The sequence below is a fragment of the Eleutherodactylus coqui genome, chromosome 5 (assembly GCF_035609145.1).
Source record: "Eleutherodactylus coqui strain aEleCoq1 chromosome 5, aEleCoq1.hap1, whole genome shotgun sequence".
Taxonomy (NCBI): domain Eukaryota; kingdom Metazoa; phylum Chordata; class Amphibia; order Anura; family Eleutherodactylidae; genus Eleutherodactylus; species Eleutherodactylus coqui.
In genome coordinates, this window is record NC_089841.1 from 180,848,500 (window position 1) to 180,869,183 (window position 20,684).

A 20,684-nucleotide genomic window follows, 5' to 3' on the forward strand; every position below is an offset into this window, starting at 1 on the left:
AAGAGTGCAAATGAAGTCTTAGCTGAATGCAGTTAATAGCCCGAGGGCTCTTATCTGCTTTCAGTTCCTTTGTTCTCCAACGGGAAACTATGTTATCAGCACTACCCGTGGAGAACTGCTGATAAGGCTGAATGACGATTTTTATTTTGGCCTGAACTTAACGATCAGCTAGCAGTGCACGAAACCTGCACAATGGGCGCACATTTAGACCCAACGATTATTGCTAAAACGATCACCTTTCAGCGATTTTTTTGCGATCATCGCTCCGTGTAAATGGGCTTAAACTTAGTTGTTTGGGAAAGACTCTAAATATCTCGTTTACTCCTTAAAATCTATTAAAAAACCTCTAGTCATCGTCAGCCTTGTGAAACAGAGACAGGGTTCATACGTGTCATGGAAAGCCTAGAATACCTGGAATTTGATGAAAGTCATGGAATTTTCTGATTTATCATGGATTTTTGTCATGGAATTTTTTCTGAGTAATTTCTAAAAAAAAGCAGAAATTTGCGATATTCGTGCAATGTGTTTTTTTTTATCATTAGAAAGTCTTGTTGACTTTCGGGCTAAAACATTGCGCGCGCGAAAAAAAAAAAAAATAAATAAATAAATAAAAAAAAATCACAAGTAGCAGCCATGTTTTTGCAAGAAAAAGTAGTTTTGCTGCTCAAAAGGTCGTGGGGAAAAAAAAAATGTACGATTTTGCAGCCACTTTCATGCTGAGATATCGCGGTTGCCAGTGTGAAGGAGCCCTAAACCTTTGATTTCGTGTATTTCGAGTTCCACAGTGTGTTATGGAAGTTTTTTTTTTGAAAACCTGTATGAACTCAGATTTCCTGCACACAGCATCAGGCTTACCTTTGGGAAGAGGGCTGCCATTTCTGTCACTGCAACGTGTATTCTTTCTGAACATGGTATATAGCTGCAAAGATAAACAGAGTCTATGAAAACTAGGACATATTTATGTGGTAGATAATCCAGTATATTCTCTATATCTGTGCCATCTATCATGCATGGCAGAACGTACTGTTTTGCAACTACACAATAGTCACCCAATCTCTATGCCACCTAAAAAGGGACCAGCAGCTCTCTACAATGGATGGTTACAGGCACTGAAGAACGGCACCCGAGTTTGGTAGAGGAAGCCATACATGTATTTTGCTTTGCTCACGTATTTTCTCCTGAGACTTGAATAGACATTCTAGTTCCAGGAGTGATCAGTTCCTGACTATTACAGGCTATGAGGGCCTATTGTTTATAGTAGTGTTATTGTAACAAAATTAGATTTGCCAAGACAGTTACTTGCTTTAATCAAGAAAAGAAAAGCTCTGATACAACTTTGTTATAATAGTCCAGAGATTCCCAACCGGGGTGCCGTAGCTCTCAGGAAGGAAATACATCAGTCGCCATTGAGATTTCCCCCCCCCCCCCCCCCCCTTTCTCTCCTCTAGCTAACAGCGAATGGTAGATCAGGGCAGGCAGAAGTTCCACCCACGTTCGGCTTTAGTCCAATAGAAGATGCCTACTTTCCTTCAATGACAGCAGAGGATGCCTGGGGCTAGCAGTGACCACAAGACTGCATGATGCAGTTTTTGCAGAGTAGGGAGAAGGGCTGAATACGTTCCTATTCCCCGGACCAACCCAGGTAAATGCCCATGAGGAATGTTGCGTCAGGAGATGTTCGATTGTCTTTTGTTGAAAGGCATCAATTACCTGCTATTTGGGGATGGCGGGTGTGGGAAAGTAGGGGCAGGGACACCACACATCATGGGGGCATCTGAGGGGGAACATATAAGATGTGTGCGTCACTATCAGGCTTGGAAGAATTAGGACCAGGGTCCTTCAGGGGCACCAGTGACACTTACTACAGGGGCCACTGTTACTACTGGGGCAACAGAGAGGGTACCATTACTATTAGGGCCCACTAGAATGAATGGAGGTAAAAACAATTTTTTAAAAAGTCATATGTTTGATAAGCCATGCACCTAGCCACGCCCCATGACCACAACCCAATTTTTGATAGGTGTGTCCTGCAGTAAAAAAAAAAAAAAAAAATTCCAGGGGTGCCCCAAAAGCTGAGAACATTAGGAAAACTGGCAATAGTCTATGGAGATCCTTGGAATTTGTTGCAGCTTGGGTTATTCTAACATGAAAGTAAAATTCCGTTTTTCGTTTGATACAACATTGACTAGTTTTTTGTTGTCATATTCACTATCCTATGCATTTTAAATGTTATACAAAAGAGGAAGAAGAAGCAATGCATTTGATGTAAACCCTTTCAACACACACTGTATTAATAGCATAATACCAAGAGCAGCACTCCAGGGCTAGGACGCCGGTCACATATTAATTGCAGTAGGATAATTAGTAAGCAAGGCCAAAAATACAAACTAAGTTGTGTGAGTAACTCAAACGCCTTAACCCCCACTTTGGCTTTTCCTCTCCACTTTCCAAAAACAAAAAAACAACAAAAAAACCATCTATGCGCTTGGTTTGTGCAGGATGAGTTGTATTTTTGAATGGCACCATGTAATGTACTGATACTGAAATAAAAAAAAAAAATAAAAAACACGCTGCAGCAAAAATTATATACCAACTTTATTCCGTGGGTCAGTACGATTGAGACCATACAAAAATTTAAAAAGCTTTTTTTTTCTATACTACTTTAAAAAAATAAAAAGGTCTTTGGAAGCAATAACATTCTATTCTGCCACCTTCTGATAGAATTTTATTTTTCTGTTGACAGCTGTGCGAGGACTTTTTGCCAAAGATCCTGTAGTTTCTATTGGTCCTATTTGAGTACATACGTCTTTTTGATTGCCTTTTATGTAACTTTTTCTTGGAGACAGTGAGGAGAAAAGTGCAATTCTGATGTTGGTGTATTTTGTTTGGACGTTCACCGCAGCGATACCAAAATTTTTTCTTCTAAATTACAGAAAATTTTTAAAAATTTCTTACCATTTTTATTAATTAAACTATCATTTGATCCCTCCTGCAGCATAATACCATAGTATTACATTATACCGTGATCTGAGAGGCAGTCTATCAAGTCACGCCACAGGCATGGCTTCAGAGGCAATCTGCAATGGCAACCCTAGGTTGCCTTCAGCGCAAGATCACGGTGGGGCAGTTTGGGACCCCTGAATTCAGATTGGAGCATTAAAATGCTGTCAGAATGGACACCACTTGCAATCCTCGCCAATCAGCTGATCGCCAGGCCCGCTGTTGGTGCAGGAAGCAGATAGTGATGTCAACATTGACATGTATGTGTTGGTAAATGCAAAGGGAAAACATTCTAATATTCTGTATTAAAAATGTACCGAGTTCCATAGCGCAAACTAGAAAATATTACACCATTTTATGTACTACATCTTCCAGAGGGGAACACGACTATATCTACACTTTGGGACGTATAAGTGGAAAGCATCTATGGTATTCCACTACAGAAGAAGCATGATGGGAACACTTCCTCTAACTACTATATATAGCTCACAATAGAAGAACAAGAACAATGCTGATAGGAAAAGCCCGTAATTAGTATCCACGGAGAGTAGTATGCACAAGTCAGGAAACCCAGTTATAGGCATGCAATAAGTGTTCAGACCAGAGGTAGAAGGAAAAAAACAGGACGTGTATCATTCACTCTGCAAGTGTAAAAAGCAATATGAAAGCCTGCCACCACATTCAACAGAGTAGGATTGCCATATTACACTTTCATGCAAGTGCATGGATTATCAGCGTTGGTAATTTACTTCTACCAATGGGCATGACAGCTTGCAGCAAAGAGAGACAGGCAAAAATAAAGAAAGAGGTCACTGTGCCTGGGAAACAGGGACAGAGGCCGGAGTACCAGGAGGAAGAGTCTGGCTGCTGGAGGGTCAATGGCTGCAGTGGGGCTTTCTCTGCCCAAGGAACCAATGTGCTAAAACAACCAAGGCTATGCCTCAGCCTGCGCACACTCTCACGTTCAAAGGGCCTGTGTCAGAATAAGCGGAGGACATGACAAATAAAAAAAAAGTCAATATAGAAGTGAATTTGTGAAATACATGATTCTTATAGGATGAAAATGAGTTAGTACTAGGAGGAGGCATGCTGCTATACGATGATCATGGCTCCGAAATGCAGCTTATAAACTTGGCTATTAAAGGCAGTAACAAAACAAGTAGGATTTCTACCCTTCCACTGTTCAATACATAATCATGGACACTTAAAAAGTTTTTACTTAATGTTAAGATAAAAAGTTTGTTTCGGCCACCTATTAATTTTGCATTTACTACTAAATCAAGGAACCATGTAAAAACACATTGGTAGAAGCATCTCCCAATGAGCTGCTTGTAGTGATCATGGATAGGGGATATAGTTCCGACCATAGGTTTTATACACAATTTCCAATCTCATACAATCCCTTTAAGGCCAGGTTCAAATTAAGCAGCTTGATGCAGTTTTTACATTCAACTGTATGAATCTGGACTAAAAGGGAAGCTGCAAGTAGAAATTCTGTTTCCAGTGCTATTCCTCTAAGGCCTCCTGTCCATGGGCGGATTTTCACTGTATTCTCCACGGAGATAATCCGGCCGCGGGGAACGCAGTGAATGCTTTCCATAGAGTAACTATGGAAAGCGCAGCCCCGCTGTCCACGAGCGGAGAATCATAGCGATTCTCCACTCGCGGGATTTAAATAGCAGCATGCTGCGAATTGCCGCGATTCTCCGCGGTGAGCCGCTGTCAGATAGGCTCAGCGTGGAGAGCCGTCAGCTCTCACTTGCTCCCCGGTGGCGGCGATCTGCCGCGGAATATCGCTACGCCCGTGAACAGGAGCCCTAAACCTTCTTCACCCTCCCCAACTCTGAGGACGTGTCCTCTTAAGCAGCTAGACTGGCTGTCTACAAGTGATCAAATAGTATCAATTGTGAAAGAAAAAAAAAAAAAAAAAAAAAACACAAATAACTTGTAAGGGTATAAACAGTCAAACAGTAAACCATTTCCATTTTGTACATTTTGCTCTGTCTCTCTCTGCTCGCTGTGTTATACTGAATAGATGTTCACACTGAAGTCTAGAATTTGCAAATTCTACAGCAAGAAGAAAGCAATGCCCCAAAAAGCTTTGCCTTTTTAGTACTGAATACAAGATTAATTGCAGATTAAAAACAGCTTTTCTCCTATGCATTGTTGAAAAATTAAAAGGGGTATTCCGGGACTTTAACTATAGATGACCTAGCCCAGTGCTCGGGCGCCCTGCCAATCACATGGCCATTCTGCTCACTGTCAGTGCAGCAGGCTAAATATCAGAATAAACCATTATTAGTTAAAGCCCCCAAAACACCCCTTTCAGTCTGGCAGGTATATACTTCCTTTCACTGCTATATGGAACCAGTCTTTCTCCATGGAGTTTACTCAAAAATACTTTTTGACATCCAACAGTGATCAGACTTGCTGGATTTCAACATATGATTCTTTGGTCCCCACTGAGATCCAGCAAGTAACATACATGCATACAGCTTCTGTGGTACATTACAGGAAACAAGTGCCTCTAACTGGATATGATTGGCACGGATTTTGAAAGCTTACCAGTTCTCACTTGAATACTAAATATTGGGATTTTGTCACAGACCCCAGAAGTGTAGAGCCCGTATACAATTAACACTATTGATCACAATGTTTAAAAGTGTTGCCATTATCAAAAGACGTTACAGCTAAAAAAAATAAAAAAAAAAAAACAGCTTTGATGTCTCCATCATACAGTATATGGTCTCTTCCTGCTGGAAAGTCCATTTGAACTCACCTGTCATGTTTGTTCTCCTGCGCTGCCCTAAGCAGCTCTTGGATGTTTTTGGTAATTTGTTCAGTCTTACGAATGACATCCTCCGTGCTGGGCAATGTGGAGCTCACATCTGTATCAGGGTCATCCATCTCAGGAATGGAGCCATCTCCATGCCAGGGCATGCTCCTCTGTCTCCCTTTCCTCGTTGAGCTGCATAGACAGAGGTGGCTTAGAAAAGTGGTTACTGTATAACAACTACATCATGCTTGGATGCTCTTTAATAAATGTACTACATTTCTTGCACAACGCTTATGGCTGTACCTTACCTTGCTGACAGAAATCACATCTTTGAATATAGGCTCACCTCATCAGACTAGATTTGTGTTCTTAAGAAAGTTACCAGGTGCCAAGTTCAGTTTTTACTCTGAGCTCAGTATATGCAATAATGCCACTGACTGGCCTAGCACAGCACATGGTGGTTTTTACCATAACCTTATACTTCAAACTGGGGTGTCTAGATTGGCACTAGATGGAAGGTTGAGAACAAAGACTGTTCTACATGCCGGTATGCCCCGTCACAACTACCCTAGGTGAGCACATGCCTCGCTTTATTCACCTCGCCCCTACTACATTACCCTATACTGCACTTTTTTTTAGTTCGACCTAAATGAACAAAGGCTATTTTGGACCACAAGTGACTTTAAAAAAATTTAAAAATTATTGTAGAATATATACTCTATGAAAGACACTTTAACAAGAAATCACACCTTTAACTATTTGGTGCTCTGTCAGATCAGGCACAAGTCTTTACTAGACTCCTACAGAGCAATTTACAATGGGCAGTGTTCAGAAGTTATATGGTCACATCCCCTGTCATCGTCCTCTTCTGGGGGTCAGTGCTGCCATATGATCGACCCAAAAAATTATAGATATATATCCCATCTAATCCATCTGTCAACAAATCTCTCCACCTGTTTTTCTATATAATTTACTATGCTATTCATTAGAAGTAAACATTTCTTCAAATCTGGGCGTCTCTTGTAGTCCGAAAAATACTTTTACTTCTCTCACAATCTTCTAATCTCTGTCTTGTCTCACCTCCCTTGATTATACTGTGATTTCTGTAAAAAAAAATGCAGCTAGTACTAAGAAGGGTCCTGTATGACCAAAACTAACCCGATCTGACCACAGACACCGCACAGTACTAAGAAAGAGGTTAGCAAGAAGCAGGGGGGAGGAACACATGATTGCGGTGTTTGTAACTCTTCAGCAGCAGCTTCATTCCGCCAGGGCACATCCATACAGCGGTATATGCAAACAGTAAAGATGTTCGTGTTTTTTTTTTTTTAAAGAAAGCTTTGTTTTTTATTTTAGATTTACTAGAGAAATACAGAACTATTACACAGTTGCACATAATGTGTAAAATATATATAAAAAGACAACATTTTGGACATACCTTATTTCTTCCAGCTCTGCATCATGAAAGGCATTATCATAGTCACTTTCTGGTACACTGGACTGCTTCTCTACTTTTGACCCCTAAAGTGAGTGAGCAAAAAACTTTACATATCTATAGGCTTTAATGGTCCTCGGAAAGAAAAATTAATTACCATGTCGTCTGGAATACCTAGACAATTCCGAGCAAAGTTCTATGGACACTGTATGCTCAATTTCCGGATATCCATAGCCAAATGAAAGAAGTGGACCATTTTCAAGTTTAAAATGCCCTCGTGTTAGCAGGCCAGCAGCAGGGCTTTGTAGCCATGCCCCCCTAACTCACCCGCCACCCGGTTTGGGATCTCCTTTGATTTGTCTCCCACTGCTATGTAATGTATCAAGTGGGTGGCACGTCATTCACAGTCTAGTCTGATGTCCCCCGTGGAACAGCCCATCAGAAAGATTTAATGTGTTTGTATATGGCAGAATATTCATACTGCTGGTGTGCAGATCCTTGTCAGCATGCAATGTCTCAGGTATGGTTCTTCTTAGTCAGGCAACTGAGTCTTGGTTAGGCCATATTTTTTTCATTTCCTGACATCCATGTATACCCGAAGAAGTGTAACCGTGCTCGAAACACTGCACGCCAATAAGCATCTTTACACAAGCAGTAGTGATTGATTCGTGGATTCAATATTTAGAACCACATTTCAAGGTTTCACTCATCGTCATCTTGAGCTAGACTATATGGGTAGTGGTCAACCCTAGAGAAATATGCACCCTATATCACATTAATGAACTGTGCTACCTGAAACATATTGCCACCCATTGACCGTTTGCTTCCCCCCCCCCCCCACTCTGATGGAGTCCACACAGGGTAATGGGGGTTAGTATACACAAAAGACAGACTGTTGGAGACCATGACGTCACAGCATCAAAGCTATGTTAGAAGATAATTGTTATGGATATTTCGAAATGTACCAATATCGTTTGATATTCTGAATTAGTCAAGACCTCAAAAATAAAATTAAAGTGGTTGATGTAACGGTGTTCCCATATTAAACATCCATCTAATCCCTGTGTGTAATTAGCTGGCTGCATAAAGATGGCCTACCACAAATTAAGCTGCTTTCAATGATGTCATGTTATACATAATATGAACATTCTACAACATATGACATCTAGGTCATCAAATCAAGTTTTTTTGGAATGGGAACTAAATAATTCCCCTCTAGGATTAGTAGTAGTTTTAAAGGGCAGGTTTACTAAAAAAGTAACTGATACAAATTGTAGAATTTGGATGTTTTTATCAGAATTACTGCCTGTACAGAAGGGGAGCAATTCAACACTTGATGAGCTGTACGGAATTCAAATAGTCCATGACATTGACAAATGCATGCGGTTTTACACATTAACTTTTCACATACATTAGAAATGGGGATAAAATTCTAGGAGTTATCAAAAAGTTTACCACCCCCAACAAGTACCACCTTTCCTCCTGTGTATAAACCACCTATATTAAAAATCTAAAAATGCAGTTGGAGTACACATTGTGGGTTAAATCATGTCCTGTAATGTTCCAGCACACTGTGTGATTATGTCAGGCGATTCCATCACAGGTACAGAAAACCGCACTGACGGAACCCCATAAGGGGATCACTCACTTGCAGGAAGAATAGTAGTCTGCAGTGCTATTCTTGGCATCAAAGATAAGAACCCATTAAAAAAGTCAAAGTCTAGCAGTGTCTTCAGATCTAGCCCACAAATAGCCATACGCTTTCAACATCTGTGGGTTGATTCAAGCATGCATGTGTATGGGGAGAGTTAGGGAAATATTTGGCCAAGAGTACATGTGCTTGCGGTAGGGAGAGGGGGAGGGAGCTACGGCCAGAAAGTTCAGGCAGCGGCTTCTCTTCTGTGATAACACAGCATCAGGCACCAGCAGAACACAAGATAGTTGGTCAATCAGATTTTGGGGGGGGGGGGGGTTATGTGGGGATGTTCAGCCAATCTTCCTCTAATGTGTATGGGCACTGTTATTCTTTTGTTGAACTTTGGAAAATTTCATTCAACATGTTGTATTTTCAGCTATTAAATGGACTTTGAAAGGGTATTTTAGCTTTCAGGTTTTCAATTTTTTTTTACAGCACAAGAAATCAGTTTTCTAATGTACATGCATTTGAAAGTCTGCTGACACATCTGCACAGGAAAAAAATTGTACAGGTGATAAATCCTGTGTAATGCATCCATGGGCTTCCCAAATAGAAATAAGTAGAGATGAGCGAGCATACTCGCTAAGGACAAATACTCGAGCGAGCATTGCCCTTAGAGAGTATCTCCCCGCTCGGAAGAAAAGGTTCGGCTGCCGGCGCGTGTGAGAGGCGAGTTGCGGCAGTGAGCAGGGAGGGGGGAAAGAGGGAGAGAGAGATCTCCCCTCCATTCCTCCCTGCTTTCCTCCACCCACAGCCGAACCTTTTCTTCCGAGCGGGCAGGTACTCGCTAAAGGCAAGGCTCGATCGAGTAATTGCCCTTAGCGAGTATGCTCGCTCATCTCTAGAAATAAGCATGGCCTCAGTTATGAGACCCCCTGGCACTCAGCAACAGGGTTGTAGGACGTACAGTACATGTGCTGGGTCGTCACCCTGGACACAGCCATGGGATAACTAAGTGCAAGCGGAAACTATCAAATACCTAGAAAGTGTTAAATAAATGCCAGGGGTCACATGACCATGTTTGAGTGTCACTTTTTACAGACAGACGTTTATGGGGTGAGCGAGTTCACTTTGATAGATTGGATAGATGTATTTTTCTTTAGCTTGACTCTTAATGAGATGTGACATCACGGCATGCCGCACTATCAGGGTGGTTTATTTAAAGGAGATGTCTCGAGGAAGCAGTTAATTTTTTTTTTGCCCAGTCCCCCCCATTAAACATACATTACTAAGCCCCCCTGTAAATGACATTCCTAGCTGGTTTATACTTACCGTTCCAGCGTTTCAGCAACTTATAAAAGATTCCTCAAGATGGCCGCCGGCTCTTTCCCAGTCGCTCGCTGCAGCCCGACGTGCGCGCTCCCGAGACGCCGCCAGCTGTGTCTCCATGGCAACCGGACGCCAAGCAGCCGCCGACCAGACGCCCCGCAGCCGCCGACCAGACCAGACGCCCACCGCCAGGCAGCAGGTAACCGGCACTAGCCCCCGGCTCCCCAGCGCTAGACCCTCAGCCCAGGTGAAGGCCCCGGAGCCCAGCGCTAGGTTCCGGAGCCCAGCGCTAGTTCCCCCGGCCTAGCGACACCCCCCCCCCCCCCCCCGGCCTAGCGACAGCCCCCTCATCGCAGCGGCAGCCCCCCCGGCCTAGCGACAGCCCCCCCATCACAGCGGCAGCCCCCCCCGGCGCAGCGACAGCCCCCCCGGCCTAGCGCTAGTTCCCCCATCACAGCGGCAGCCCCCCCCGGCGCAGCGACAGCCCCCCCGGCCTAGCGCTAGTTCCCCCGGCGCAGCGGCAGCCCCCCCCGACGCAGCGACAGCCCCCCCATCACAGCGGCAGCCCCCCCCGGCGCAGCGACAGCCCCCCCGGCCTAGCGCTAGTTCCCCCGGCCCAGCGGCAGCCCCCCCCGGCGCAGCGACAGCCCCCCCGGCCTAGCGCTAGTTCCCCCGGCGCAGCGGCAGCCCCCCCCCCGGCGCAGCGACAGCCCCCCCGGCCTAGCGCTAGTTCCCCCGGCGCAGCCCCCCCCCCCCGACCCATCACTTACCTGGGAGGCTTCTCGGGGCTGCTGGGCTGGGCTTCTCCGCTGGGCAGCTCCAGTTTCTGCACCTTCCTCTAACAGAGGAAGGTACAGAATGGCCGCTTCAGCGCGCTCCCGAGCAGTGACAGCTCGTCTGCGCATGCGCAGAAGAGCTGTAGCGGGGAGCACACTGAAGCGGCTCGTGCTGAATGGAGAAGACCGGACTGCGCAAGCGCGTCTAAAAAAGCAAGCTGCCGGCGAATTTAGACGGAACCATGGAGACGAGGACGCTAGCAACGGAGCAGGTAAGTGGAATAACTTCTGTATGGCTCATATTTAATGCACAATGTATATTACAAAGTGCATTAATATGGCCATACGGAAGTGTATAACCCCACTTGGTTTCGCGAGACCACCCCTTTAAGGATTGTAGACTCCAATTGTCAGTTTTTGTTGAGCTCAACTCAAGAAGGATGTTGTGTATGGGAGACATAATAGCTAGAATCTCGCTTTTCTATCCTATCGTAGCACACCTTCTGAAGAAGCATCATGGAGGACACTACACAACAAGATTAAGCAGTGTCAAGCTAGCAAAAGTGTGAGATATGAAACTTACTTGAACCAGCAGCACTCTGTCTCTGCAGCCAACTCCTTCTCCACTCTATACCCCAACAGTTATAACCTGATCCCTCAGTGAGCTGATAAACCATATTATCCCTGCCTCTCCAGATAGATTTTAGCAGTAAATTGAGATCAAATGAATTGTGCAAGTGACAGGGTAGAGACTGAGAAGTCAAGAAAGAGGCATCTTTCTCCCTAGAATACAAACCTATCTTTGCTTCTAATATTGATTTATGCAAGATCAGTTGAAAGGACGGTGCTCATTTAAATAATGGTTGGCTTTAGTTACATTGTTCTGTAAGAGAAAAACTAAAGCTGCACCTAGTATAATGGAAATTAGTATTTTAATAATTTAACACTCTTTAAAAAAAAGGGGTCGACTTTAAATTAAAATTAAACAGTGAAACATTTTCAATTTTTCTGATCAGTTTTTATTATTTGATTGTAGATTTTTCGTATTCCATTTTCTGGACATGACTATTGGGGGGTGGTCATCTTACTCAAGCTGAAGTCAACAATGCTGAGGGTTTGGTCACACATAGTGTAAGTGCTGGACCAGGAAAAAAAAAAAAAAGTTGTCCACATGGTATGGAAAATTCAGCAGGCCAACTGTAATGTGCTGTGCATTTTAACCCTTTCCAATCCACTGTCTGACGTCTAAAGACATTATGATTTAAGGCTGTACAGCTTCGATGTTGAAAGACATTTGTCGGGGTTCTCTTACTGTATATTGCCAACCTCTCTGCTGTCGGAGCCTATCCAACGTGTCACCTCATGCAGTACTGGCTTTAGCTAGCCTATAGCGCTGTTGTATAATGGCAGAAAAACAGTAACCCCTCCCTAGGAAAACCAGAATACAAATTGGATTGGAAAGTTTTAAATTTTGCTCCAGGTCAATTCATGCTGCAGATTTTGACAGTGGTTTTCAACCAACCCTTAAAGGGGTGGTCTCGCGAAACCAAGTGGGGTTATACACTTCCGTATGGCCATATTAATGCACTTTGTAATGTACATTGTGCATTAAATATGAGCCATACAGAAGTTATTCCACTTACCTGCTCCGTTGCTAGCGTCCTCGTCTCCATGGTTCCGTCTAAATTCGCCGGCAGCTTGCTTTTTTAGACGCGCTTGCGCAGTCCGGTCTTCTCCATTCAGCACGAGCCGCTTCAGTGTGCTCCCCGCTACAGCTCTTCTGCGCATGCGCAGACGAGCTGTCACTGCTCGGGAGCGCGCTGAAGCGGCCATTCTGCACCATCCTCTGTTAGAGGAAGGTGCAGAAACTGGAGCTGCCCAGCGGAGAAGACCAGCCCAGCCCAGCCCAGCCGCCCCGAGAAGCCTCCCAGGTAAGTGATGGGTCGGGGGGGGGCTGCCGCTGCGCCGGGCTGCGCCGGGGGGGCTGCCGCTGCGCCGGGGGGGCTGCCGCTGCGCCGGGGGAGCTGTCGCTAGGCCGGGGGGGCTGTCGCTGCGCCGGGGGAGCTAGCGCTAGGCCGGGGGGGCTGTCGCTGCGATGGGGGGGGCTGTCGCTAGGCCGGGGGGGCTGTCGCTAGGCCGGGGGGGCTGTCGCTGCGCCGGGGGAGCTGTCGCTAGGCCGGGGGGGCTGTCGCTGCGCCGGGGGGGCTGTCGCTGCGCCGGGGGGGCTGTCGCTGCGCCGGGGGAACTAGCGCTGGGGAGCCGGGGGAACTAGCGCTGGGGAGCCGGGGGCTAGCGCCGGTTACCTGCTGTCTGGTCGGCGGCTGCGGGGCGTCTGGTCGGCGGCTGCGATGCGTCCGGTTGCCATGGAGACACAGCTGGCGGCGTCTCGGGAGCGCGCACGTCGGGCTGCAGCGAGCGACTGGGAAAGAGCCGGCGGCCATCTTGAGGAAACTTTTATAACTTGCTGAAACGCTGGAACGGTAAGTACGAACCAGCTAGAAATGTCATTTACAGGGGGGCTTAGTAATGTGTGTTTAATGGGGGGGACTGGGCAAAAAAAAAAATTAACTGCTTCCTCGAGACATCTCCTTTAAGTAAAAGCGCAACATTAGGTGTGCATTTGGGCCACGGACTAGCTGCCAGGCAGAATTACAGGATATCAAGAAGAATCTGTGCCTGAAGCAGATTCAAGCGGAAATTCCAGCACTCTTCTTAAAATCACTTTATTAGTGATACTTCAAAACTCGTAAGCCGTTTCAGAGTGCAGGTTTGTAAAATATCAGTAACAAAAATAAATGAAGTCTTCCTTTAAGAAGAGTACTGGGATTTCCGCTTGAACCTGAGTCATGCACCGATTGTCCTTGATGTCCTGTAATTCTGCTGTGATAAGAGGACTACTGAAAAGTTCTTGCAACAAAAACAGGAAGTGTCATTCTATTCAGCTTTGTGGTCAATCTGAAAACAAATATGTTATGAATTTTCCGAAGACCCATTTCCCTTAAAAGGAGGTTTTGGGGATTTCAAACACCAGTGTCTATCCTTGGGTACCCCACCGATCACCACAACAGTGGTGGAAGAACCAATCACAGTCATCACATAGGTTCTTCGACCGCTGCTAAGCCGATCAATGCAGTGCTGGATGAACCAATGTGATGACTGTGATTGGCTCTTCCACCACTGCCCAGCCAATCAACAGCCATCACGTTGTAGAGGCGGGATTTATGAATTGACTGAGCCACGGCAAATCACAGCCATTGCATTGGTTCTTCGACCACTGCTCAACTAATCAATGTAGCGCTGGATGAACTAATGTGATAGCTGTGATTAGCCACGGCTCAGCCAAGTCACAAATACCACCTCTACAAGGCGATGGCTGTTGCTTGATTCTTCCACCACTGCTTAGCCAATCAACAGCCATCGCATCCTGGGAGGTGGGAATTATAAATTCCATAACCAGGAAGTGATGTTGTATGAGTGGCGGAGGACTGCGGGAACTGCGCCGAACCTCTAGAGAGCAGTAGGAGGAACTTGGACCGAGCCTGCTAGGTAATGTATATTATATTTTTTTATTTTTTTTAAATGTAATGTAACTTGGGCTTATTTCCTGGGTAGGTCTTCTTTTCAGGGAAACGGGGTACTATATATTTCTGAAAACACTAGGAAAAATAAAAACACATTAGCAAACTATTATGCAAGATGTGGTCCAAGAACATCAACCAGAAGATCAACCAAAACTAGTGCAAGTCAAAAATGATGTAGTTGTTCACAGCAACCAATCAGATCTAGATTTCATTTTTCAGAAGCAGTTTGGGAACAACCTAATTGGTTACAACGAACAACTACTTCATTTGCCTTTTAGACCCACTTTGATAAATCTACTCCATTGTGTTTCCAAGCACATCTAAAGCCTTGGGTAGCAAGTGGTGGAGCCAGACGTGGAAGAGCAGTTAATTCCTCCCTTATAAAAAGAAAAACCTGCAATTTAAGATGGTGATTAAAACATATCTGAAGGCGGCCTTACAGTTTCAGCTACAATCAAAAATATCAACATTGCATATATGTTTCAAATCTTGCAAGTGAGCGAGTGGATACAAGACCTACTGGGGTGAGGATTAATTACATAGAGCATCGTGCTGGTAGCATTACATGGTTGTGAACTGTAGAGGTGAATGGGGTTACAATGAGGCATTGTTGCTTCATGCAGAGAAAAGTCTGTTAGCAAAAAAATGGCAAAGGGAGAGAGATGTGGGGCTCTTATGGAGAAAGTAAGGTCTCCATTGAGCAGAGCTAACTTAGAAGGTACTTAACCCTTCGTGTGCTTTCATCTCTTGACCAGGAAAGCGTGGAGGGGAAGGAAGGCAGGGATGAAGAGGAGGTCACATAAGCACTCCTCCCGATCTGAAGGGAAAAAGAGAAACACTCGAGATACCCAAAAATAAAATAAAAATAAAAAGGATGGATAACTGAACACTCAAAATAAATAAAATGACAAAATAAAAAAGTAAAAGTTAGAAGTTACTTAGTTATAATTTAAACCTGAAGCCACTTCCTTTCCAGATTTTCCTTTCAGGAGTCTGAAGTAGGGGATGTCTCACTCATCAGTTAATTATTCAGGAGTCACTGATAACTCCTGTAAGTCACACAATAGCATTTTTAACAAGCAGATTTAAAAAAATAAATAAATTTGTTGCAAGGGGGACGTTAGCCATTTGCTCCTTTGTATATTTTCCGTTCCATATTGATAAAGGTTTATGCATATGCACCATATTGGCTGCAAAAAGATCCATTTAGACACAAAATGATCGCTCAAAAGGTGGTTTTTGAGCGATCATTTTTGCATGAACCACTACTTAGTACTAATGCCTATTAGTACCAATTAGTAACATGTGACCCATTGAGAGCTGTATGCAGAGAACAGAGTACCCGCTGTTCTCTGAATAAATTCCCTTTGTACTTCCATGGGGCTGACAGCTGAGACAATGTAATAAGAGCTCCCTGGGCAGAACACAGCATGCGGTCCTTCTCATTAGCTGTTCTGCCCAACGATGGATTTCAGGCTGAACTGAAATTAATCTTTCGGAAGAAAAGTGAAAGATGGGCACATTTACACGCAACGATTATCGCTCAAAAGATGGTTTTGGAGCGATAATTGTTGTCCAACTCCCACAGCATCAGCATACATTCATTAGTAGATCTATGCAGATTAGAAATCCTGTTTTAAATGATCTGAGAGAGAGGAACTCAAATTTCTTGTTGCAACGATGTTATAGTAAAATCTCGCCCCCTTGAAACAGCGGAGATTCCAATAGGTTAATGAACTGCTCTACAAACAATTCGCTAATCTCGCTATAAATGAAAAAAAGCATGTTAAATTTCATTAAACTGGCGCCTAGTTGTCCCTTTTCTTCTATTAAGCCAACATTTCGCAGTAGTGTAAAAAAATTGAATCCACACGTATCCATTATAAAAATAAAGCTTTTGATAAAAACACCTTTAATATTTTGGTGAAGAAAAACCAGAGGCACATCTAAGTATATAAACTGTTAAAGATTTAGGAAAACAAAATTACATATATAGGAGACATGTATTAGGTCATTTGTATAGAAAGGGAAGGCATGCAAAGAGCGAGAGAAGCACTGAATTTACTTACATGTGGTGGGAAAGGTTGTAGCCGTTTAATACTTTCTTCTGGGTAAGTAACTTCTCCCATTGGGAGGTAGGGCTTCTGGGCAGATCCCGTCTCATACATGGACATGGGCCTGCTACCTCTTCCCGAAGGCCGCCTCTTTAACGAAGGTGGGTTGGCAAGGTCTGTATATTCTGACCCAGTTGGGACCTGATATAGGTTAGTTGTGGCCTGTCTCCTGAGGTTGGTGTTCTCACACTGCAGTGTTTGGAACTGAAAGAAAGTTTAGCAGTGGGACTTGGCTTTGATATTGGTTGCACGGTCAAGTAGGGTGACAAAAATAAATAAAAATAAGGTCTTTAATAGAGATGAGCGAGCATCCTCGCTAAGGCAAAAATCTCCCCTCCGTTCCTCCCCGCTCTCCCCTGCCAGCACCCAAATCTTTAGAGACGAGCGGGCAGGTACTTGAATAAGGCACTACTCGCTCGAGTAGTTAGCCTTAATGAATATACTCGCTCATCTCTAGTCTTTAACGATAGATGACTTGTGCACAGTACTACTAAAACAAGCACGGCTCTATTTCTCAACAGCTTTGAAATGTAGAATACGAATGTTCCACCCGATTTAAGAGTACAAAAATAAATTCTGCATTAAAAACACCTCTAAGTCCGCCTGGGAAATTAGTTGAGTGCCCCAAGGTAGAATTAGTCAAATTATATCCCCAGTTTTTGCAGTTTCTAAATTTGCTGGTTTGGCAAGCAAAGCATGCTAAACGAGTGCAGAAGGAATCAATGGTGCTACATGGATTCATGAAACCACTACGAATCATTGCAATACAGCTACGGTGAGCATTGGACTTTGTATGTTAATGACAATGTACAGTTAACATGGAGGCGACATGCAAAGCAACAAAAGATGGTGCGCATGGAAAGAACTGTTGAACGGAATGCAGGAGAAAAGTTCAAATGAAGTATATTTTATTAAACTTTATATACAGTTTGTACATTAAAAAGGTAGATTTTGGAAAATTTTAAAATTACTATTTTTCAGGATTAAGTTCTCATAAGCCAAATGAAAAAAGGCCACTAAAATGCCCAGACTGTGCGATAGTAAAGTTTTCCAGAATAGTTTCACTCATTGCCTTTTTATAGTTAATGATTGGTAATAATTTAGCAATATGTCTCCTTTTTAATAATCTTAGCAATAAGTCTCCTGTAGAATTTCAGAACACTTAAGAAAGGGGGGGTTTCTGGTACAAAGATTAGTGACATATCCGCATACCAAGTCATCAATATGAGATAGGAGGACGTCTGCTGCTTGGGACCTCCACGATCAGTTGTAGGAGGAGGCTGCAGCACTTGCCTCTCTTGCTGCCATTGCAGCTTCTTGTGGAGCATCTTCGACCACCCGTGTACTACTTGCTGAAGTCTACAGCAGGGAGAGCCTCCCACTGATTTATACCAGTTTCTTGTATAAATTATAGTGAAAGGGACTGCCCACTTTTTACAAAAGTAGTGAGAGCAGCATAAGGCCAGATTCACAAAAACATATTTACGCAGCAATTTGCATGAGAAATTTGCAGTGAATAGACCCTATTAATTTCAATAGGTTTGTTCACAACCTTATTTGGCGCACACATGTCGTTCGTGGAAAAAAAAAAAAAAAGACTCAGAATGCTCTCTTTTCCTGTGCATTTGCACATGAAAATAGCACATATTGAACTAATTAACTTAATTGCCCATTTTAATGAATGGGAGCACGGTTGCATTAAAACACGTGCGCATGCAAATATGCAGCGAAAATGCGTATAAATACACTTATGCCCATGGGACACCGCATAACCAGTGCAAATTTTTGCACAAAACTTCCACAACTTTTGCACCTTTTTATACTCCAGAATTCTGGAGTAGAGTCTTTTATGAATTCCCTCCTATGTGATGTAGAGGATAGCTATACTACTTCCTGTAGAGATGTAAAACGTGTATACGGTGATGTGAAGAGCCCCTAAGGCTGGGTTCACACTTGGCGTATTCCCGTCGGAAATCTCGCGGTTTGGCCGCAGCAAAAACCGCGAGATTTCCACCTGGAGAACCGCCGCGGTTTAAGCCGCAGCGGCTTTGAAGCGGCCCGGCCGCTTGCTTTTCCGTTGCGGCCGGCTCTCCCATAGAGGAGAGCGCGGCCGCGATGTAAATAAACAAAAAAAGAAAAGTAAATAGACATGCTGCTTCCTTTGAAACCGCGGCTGCGGCGGGCCGCGGTTTCAACCGGATTTACCGCAGCGGATTAGCCGTCCCGTGTGGACGAGGTTTCTCAGAAACCTCGTCCACATGGCTGGCTAATCCCGAGATTAGTGGCCGTGGGCGGATCTGCTGCGGCAGAACCGTGGCAAATCCGCCCTGTGTGAACCTGAGCTTAGAGTGATCATACACATAAGGCATGAATTGGCCAATCCCACCGATTTAGGCAAGGCTGCCAAATCATCTAATTTATATGGAGGCTTCTTGGCTTTTCCCAGATAGTAAATGTTGGGGGGGGGGGGGGGGGGGGGGGGGGGGGGGGGGGAGAGAGATTAGGATAGAGCCGACTGTTCCTTTGCTCTCAGTAGACTCTCTCCTGTCTACATACATAAAGGGAGAACAGGTGAGATGTTTGGGTTAGCTGTCCAACAGCTAACGGCAGCCTTAGATGTAGCACAGTCAGAAACTTTGTAACTAATTTACAGATACACTTCTGTAAGGAGTGATAATAGTTTGTTTTTGTAACAACTGGTAAGCTTAAAAAAAAACAAAACAGCAACAATATACCCAAGAGCAGCAGGTATATACTACTACAAGCATTCACATTACCGGTAGATTAGATTTTCATCCTCCAATATAATAGAGAATTGTAAGCTAGGACATAATGGTTGCTGGTGAATTGTATGTAACAAGATTACCAAGACCAATGTACCCGACATGAGCCACAGGTCAAAGTAGGCATTCCAGTCACTGTATAAAAATAAGATGTGAAATTAGCCAAGGATTGTCCGCTCGTGCCCTTCAATGTTGAGTCTTCAAAAATACGTCCAAGTAAAATATGGATAAACTTCATAATCATATGAGAAGATTCATCAAAGTCATGCAAATGGTTGTAACATTTCATACACATGCTCTTTCTCTCTCCTTTTTAGTGACCATAGGGCTAAGTTAGTTGCTCTGGCATTTCTTCTTTCCATCCAAACACTGTAAAAAGTGAGAAGGTCTGGCACTAACTGCAGGCTCTATACTCTTTGTGAAGGATCAGTCTTATTGTTTCCCAACTGGAACCACCACTTAATAATTAGACAAGACTCATCCATTGTAGATTTTGACCGCAGGAAGAGCACCTCTTCTTCAATTAGTCTCTTTTGCCAGTAACTGTGAAAGATTAGACACAGATCATACTACCAGTACAATTAGGGAGTCCGCCCTAAAATTCTCAGATACGTCAAAGTTGTAATTGACAAAAGTTCTAGATCTCTATAACATCTTTCTGTACAAATACTGTAATAGTTAGAGCTTTTACCTAATAAAGTAGATCTCTATGCTAACCTTAGGTCACAGGGAAGACCCTGAGCTCAGGGTTACATAGATTCATATCAGATGATTGTTTTTTTAAAAAGCTGTTTAAATGCTGTAATGACTCAAACAGTAGTCTGGTCTCGTGGTGAACAAAACCATAGTCAGCAACTCTGTATAGGTGGTTGCAAAAGGACACCCACATTCTATAGTGGTCAGTGTTTAAAGTCATAAATCCTTTTAATTAGGAAAGAAAAATGTAGGTCGTTATTCCATTTTAAGAATGTAAAACTTTTTAAAATTCATATAAGATAAAGGAGAAAAAAAATAAATAAATAAAATATTTGCCTAACCCGAAGGCTCCTTGTCCAGCACTAGAGCTCCAGTCCCCACTGCTCAAAACCCAAAAGCAGCTAGCGGGCAGTCATGTGCATTTCATTGTGGAGGTCACTGTTCAGCCAATCACAGGCTTCAGCAGCGATTCCTCCAGCGCTGGACGGTGAAGCGCGGGAGTAGGAGAATATACATCATTTGAAGAATCTAAGTGTTTTTTTTTCTAAGTACAAGAAA

At 43.8% G+C, this 20,684-nt stretch overlaps 2 protein-coding genes across 8 annotated transcripts in view; one reads left to right on the top strand and one right to left on the bottom strand.

Moving 5' to 3' along the window:
* The window catches only part of TCHP (trichoplein keratin filament binding), a 72,386-nt gene that overhangs the window by 34,968 nt on the left and 16,734 nt on the right, over nucleotides 1-20,684 (top strand). The window lies entirely within an intron of this gene.
* The window catches only part of GIT2 (GIT ArfGAP 2), a 69,843-nt gene that overhangs the window by 8,989 nt on the left and 40,170 nt on the right, over nucleotides 1-20,684 (bottom strand). For 2 of the 7 annotated variants that reach the window (XM_066603876.1, XM_066603875.1), the window contains exons 15-19: nucleotides 16,603-16,851; nucleotides 15,261-15,350; nucleotides 7,215-7,297; nucleotides 5,780-5,968; nucleotides 856-919 (exon numbers count right to left, since the gene is read on the bottom strand). In XM_066603876.1, coding sequence (XP_066459973.1) covers nucleotides 856-919; nucleotides 5,780-5,968; nucleotides 7,215-7,297; nucleotides 15,261-15,350; nucleotides 16,603-16,851 — 675 coding nt within the window. Of the gene's footprint in view, nucleotides 1-855; nucleotides 920-3,818; nucleotides 3,974-5,779; nucleotides 5,969-7,214; nucleotides 7,298-15,260; nucleotides 15,351-16,602; nucleotides 16,852-19,142; nucleotides 19,974-20,684 lie in introns of those variants that run through there. The other 5 variants (XM_066603881.1, XM_066603877.1, XM_066603878.1 and 2 more) reach the window with 5 other exon arrangements.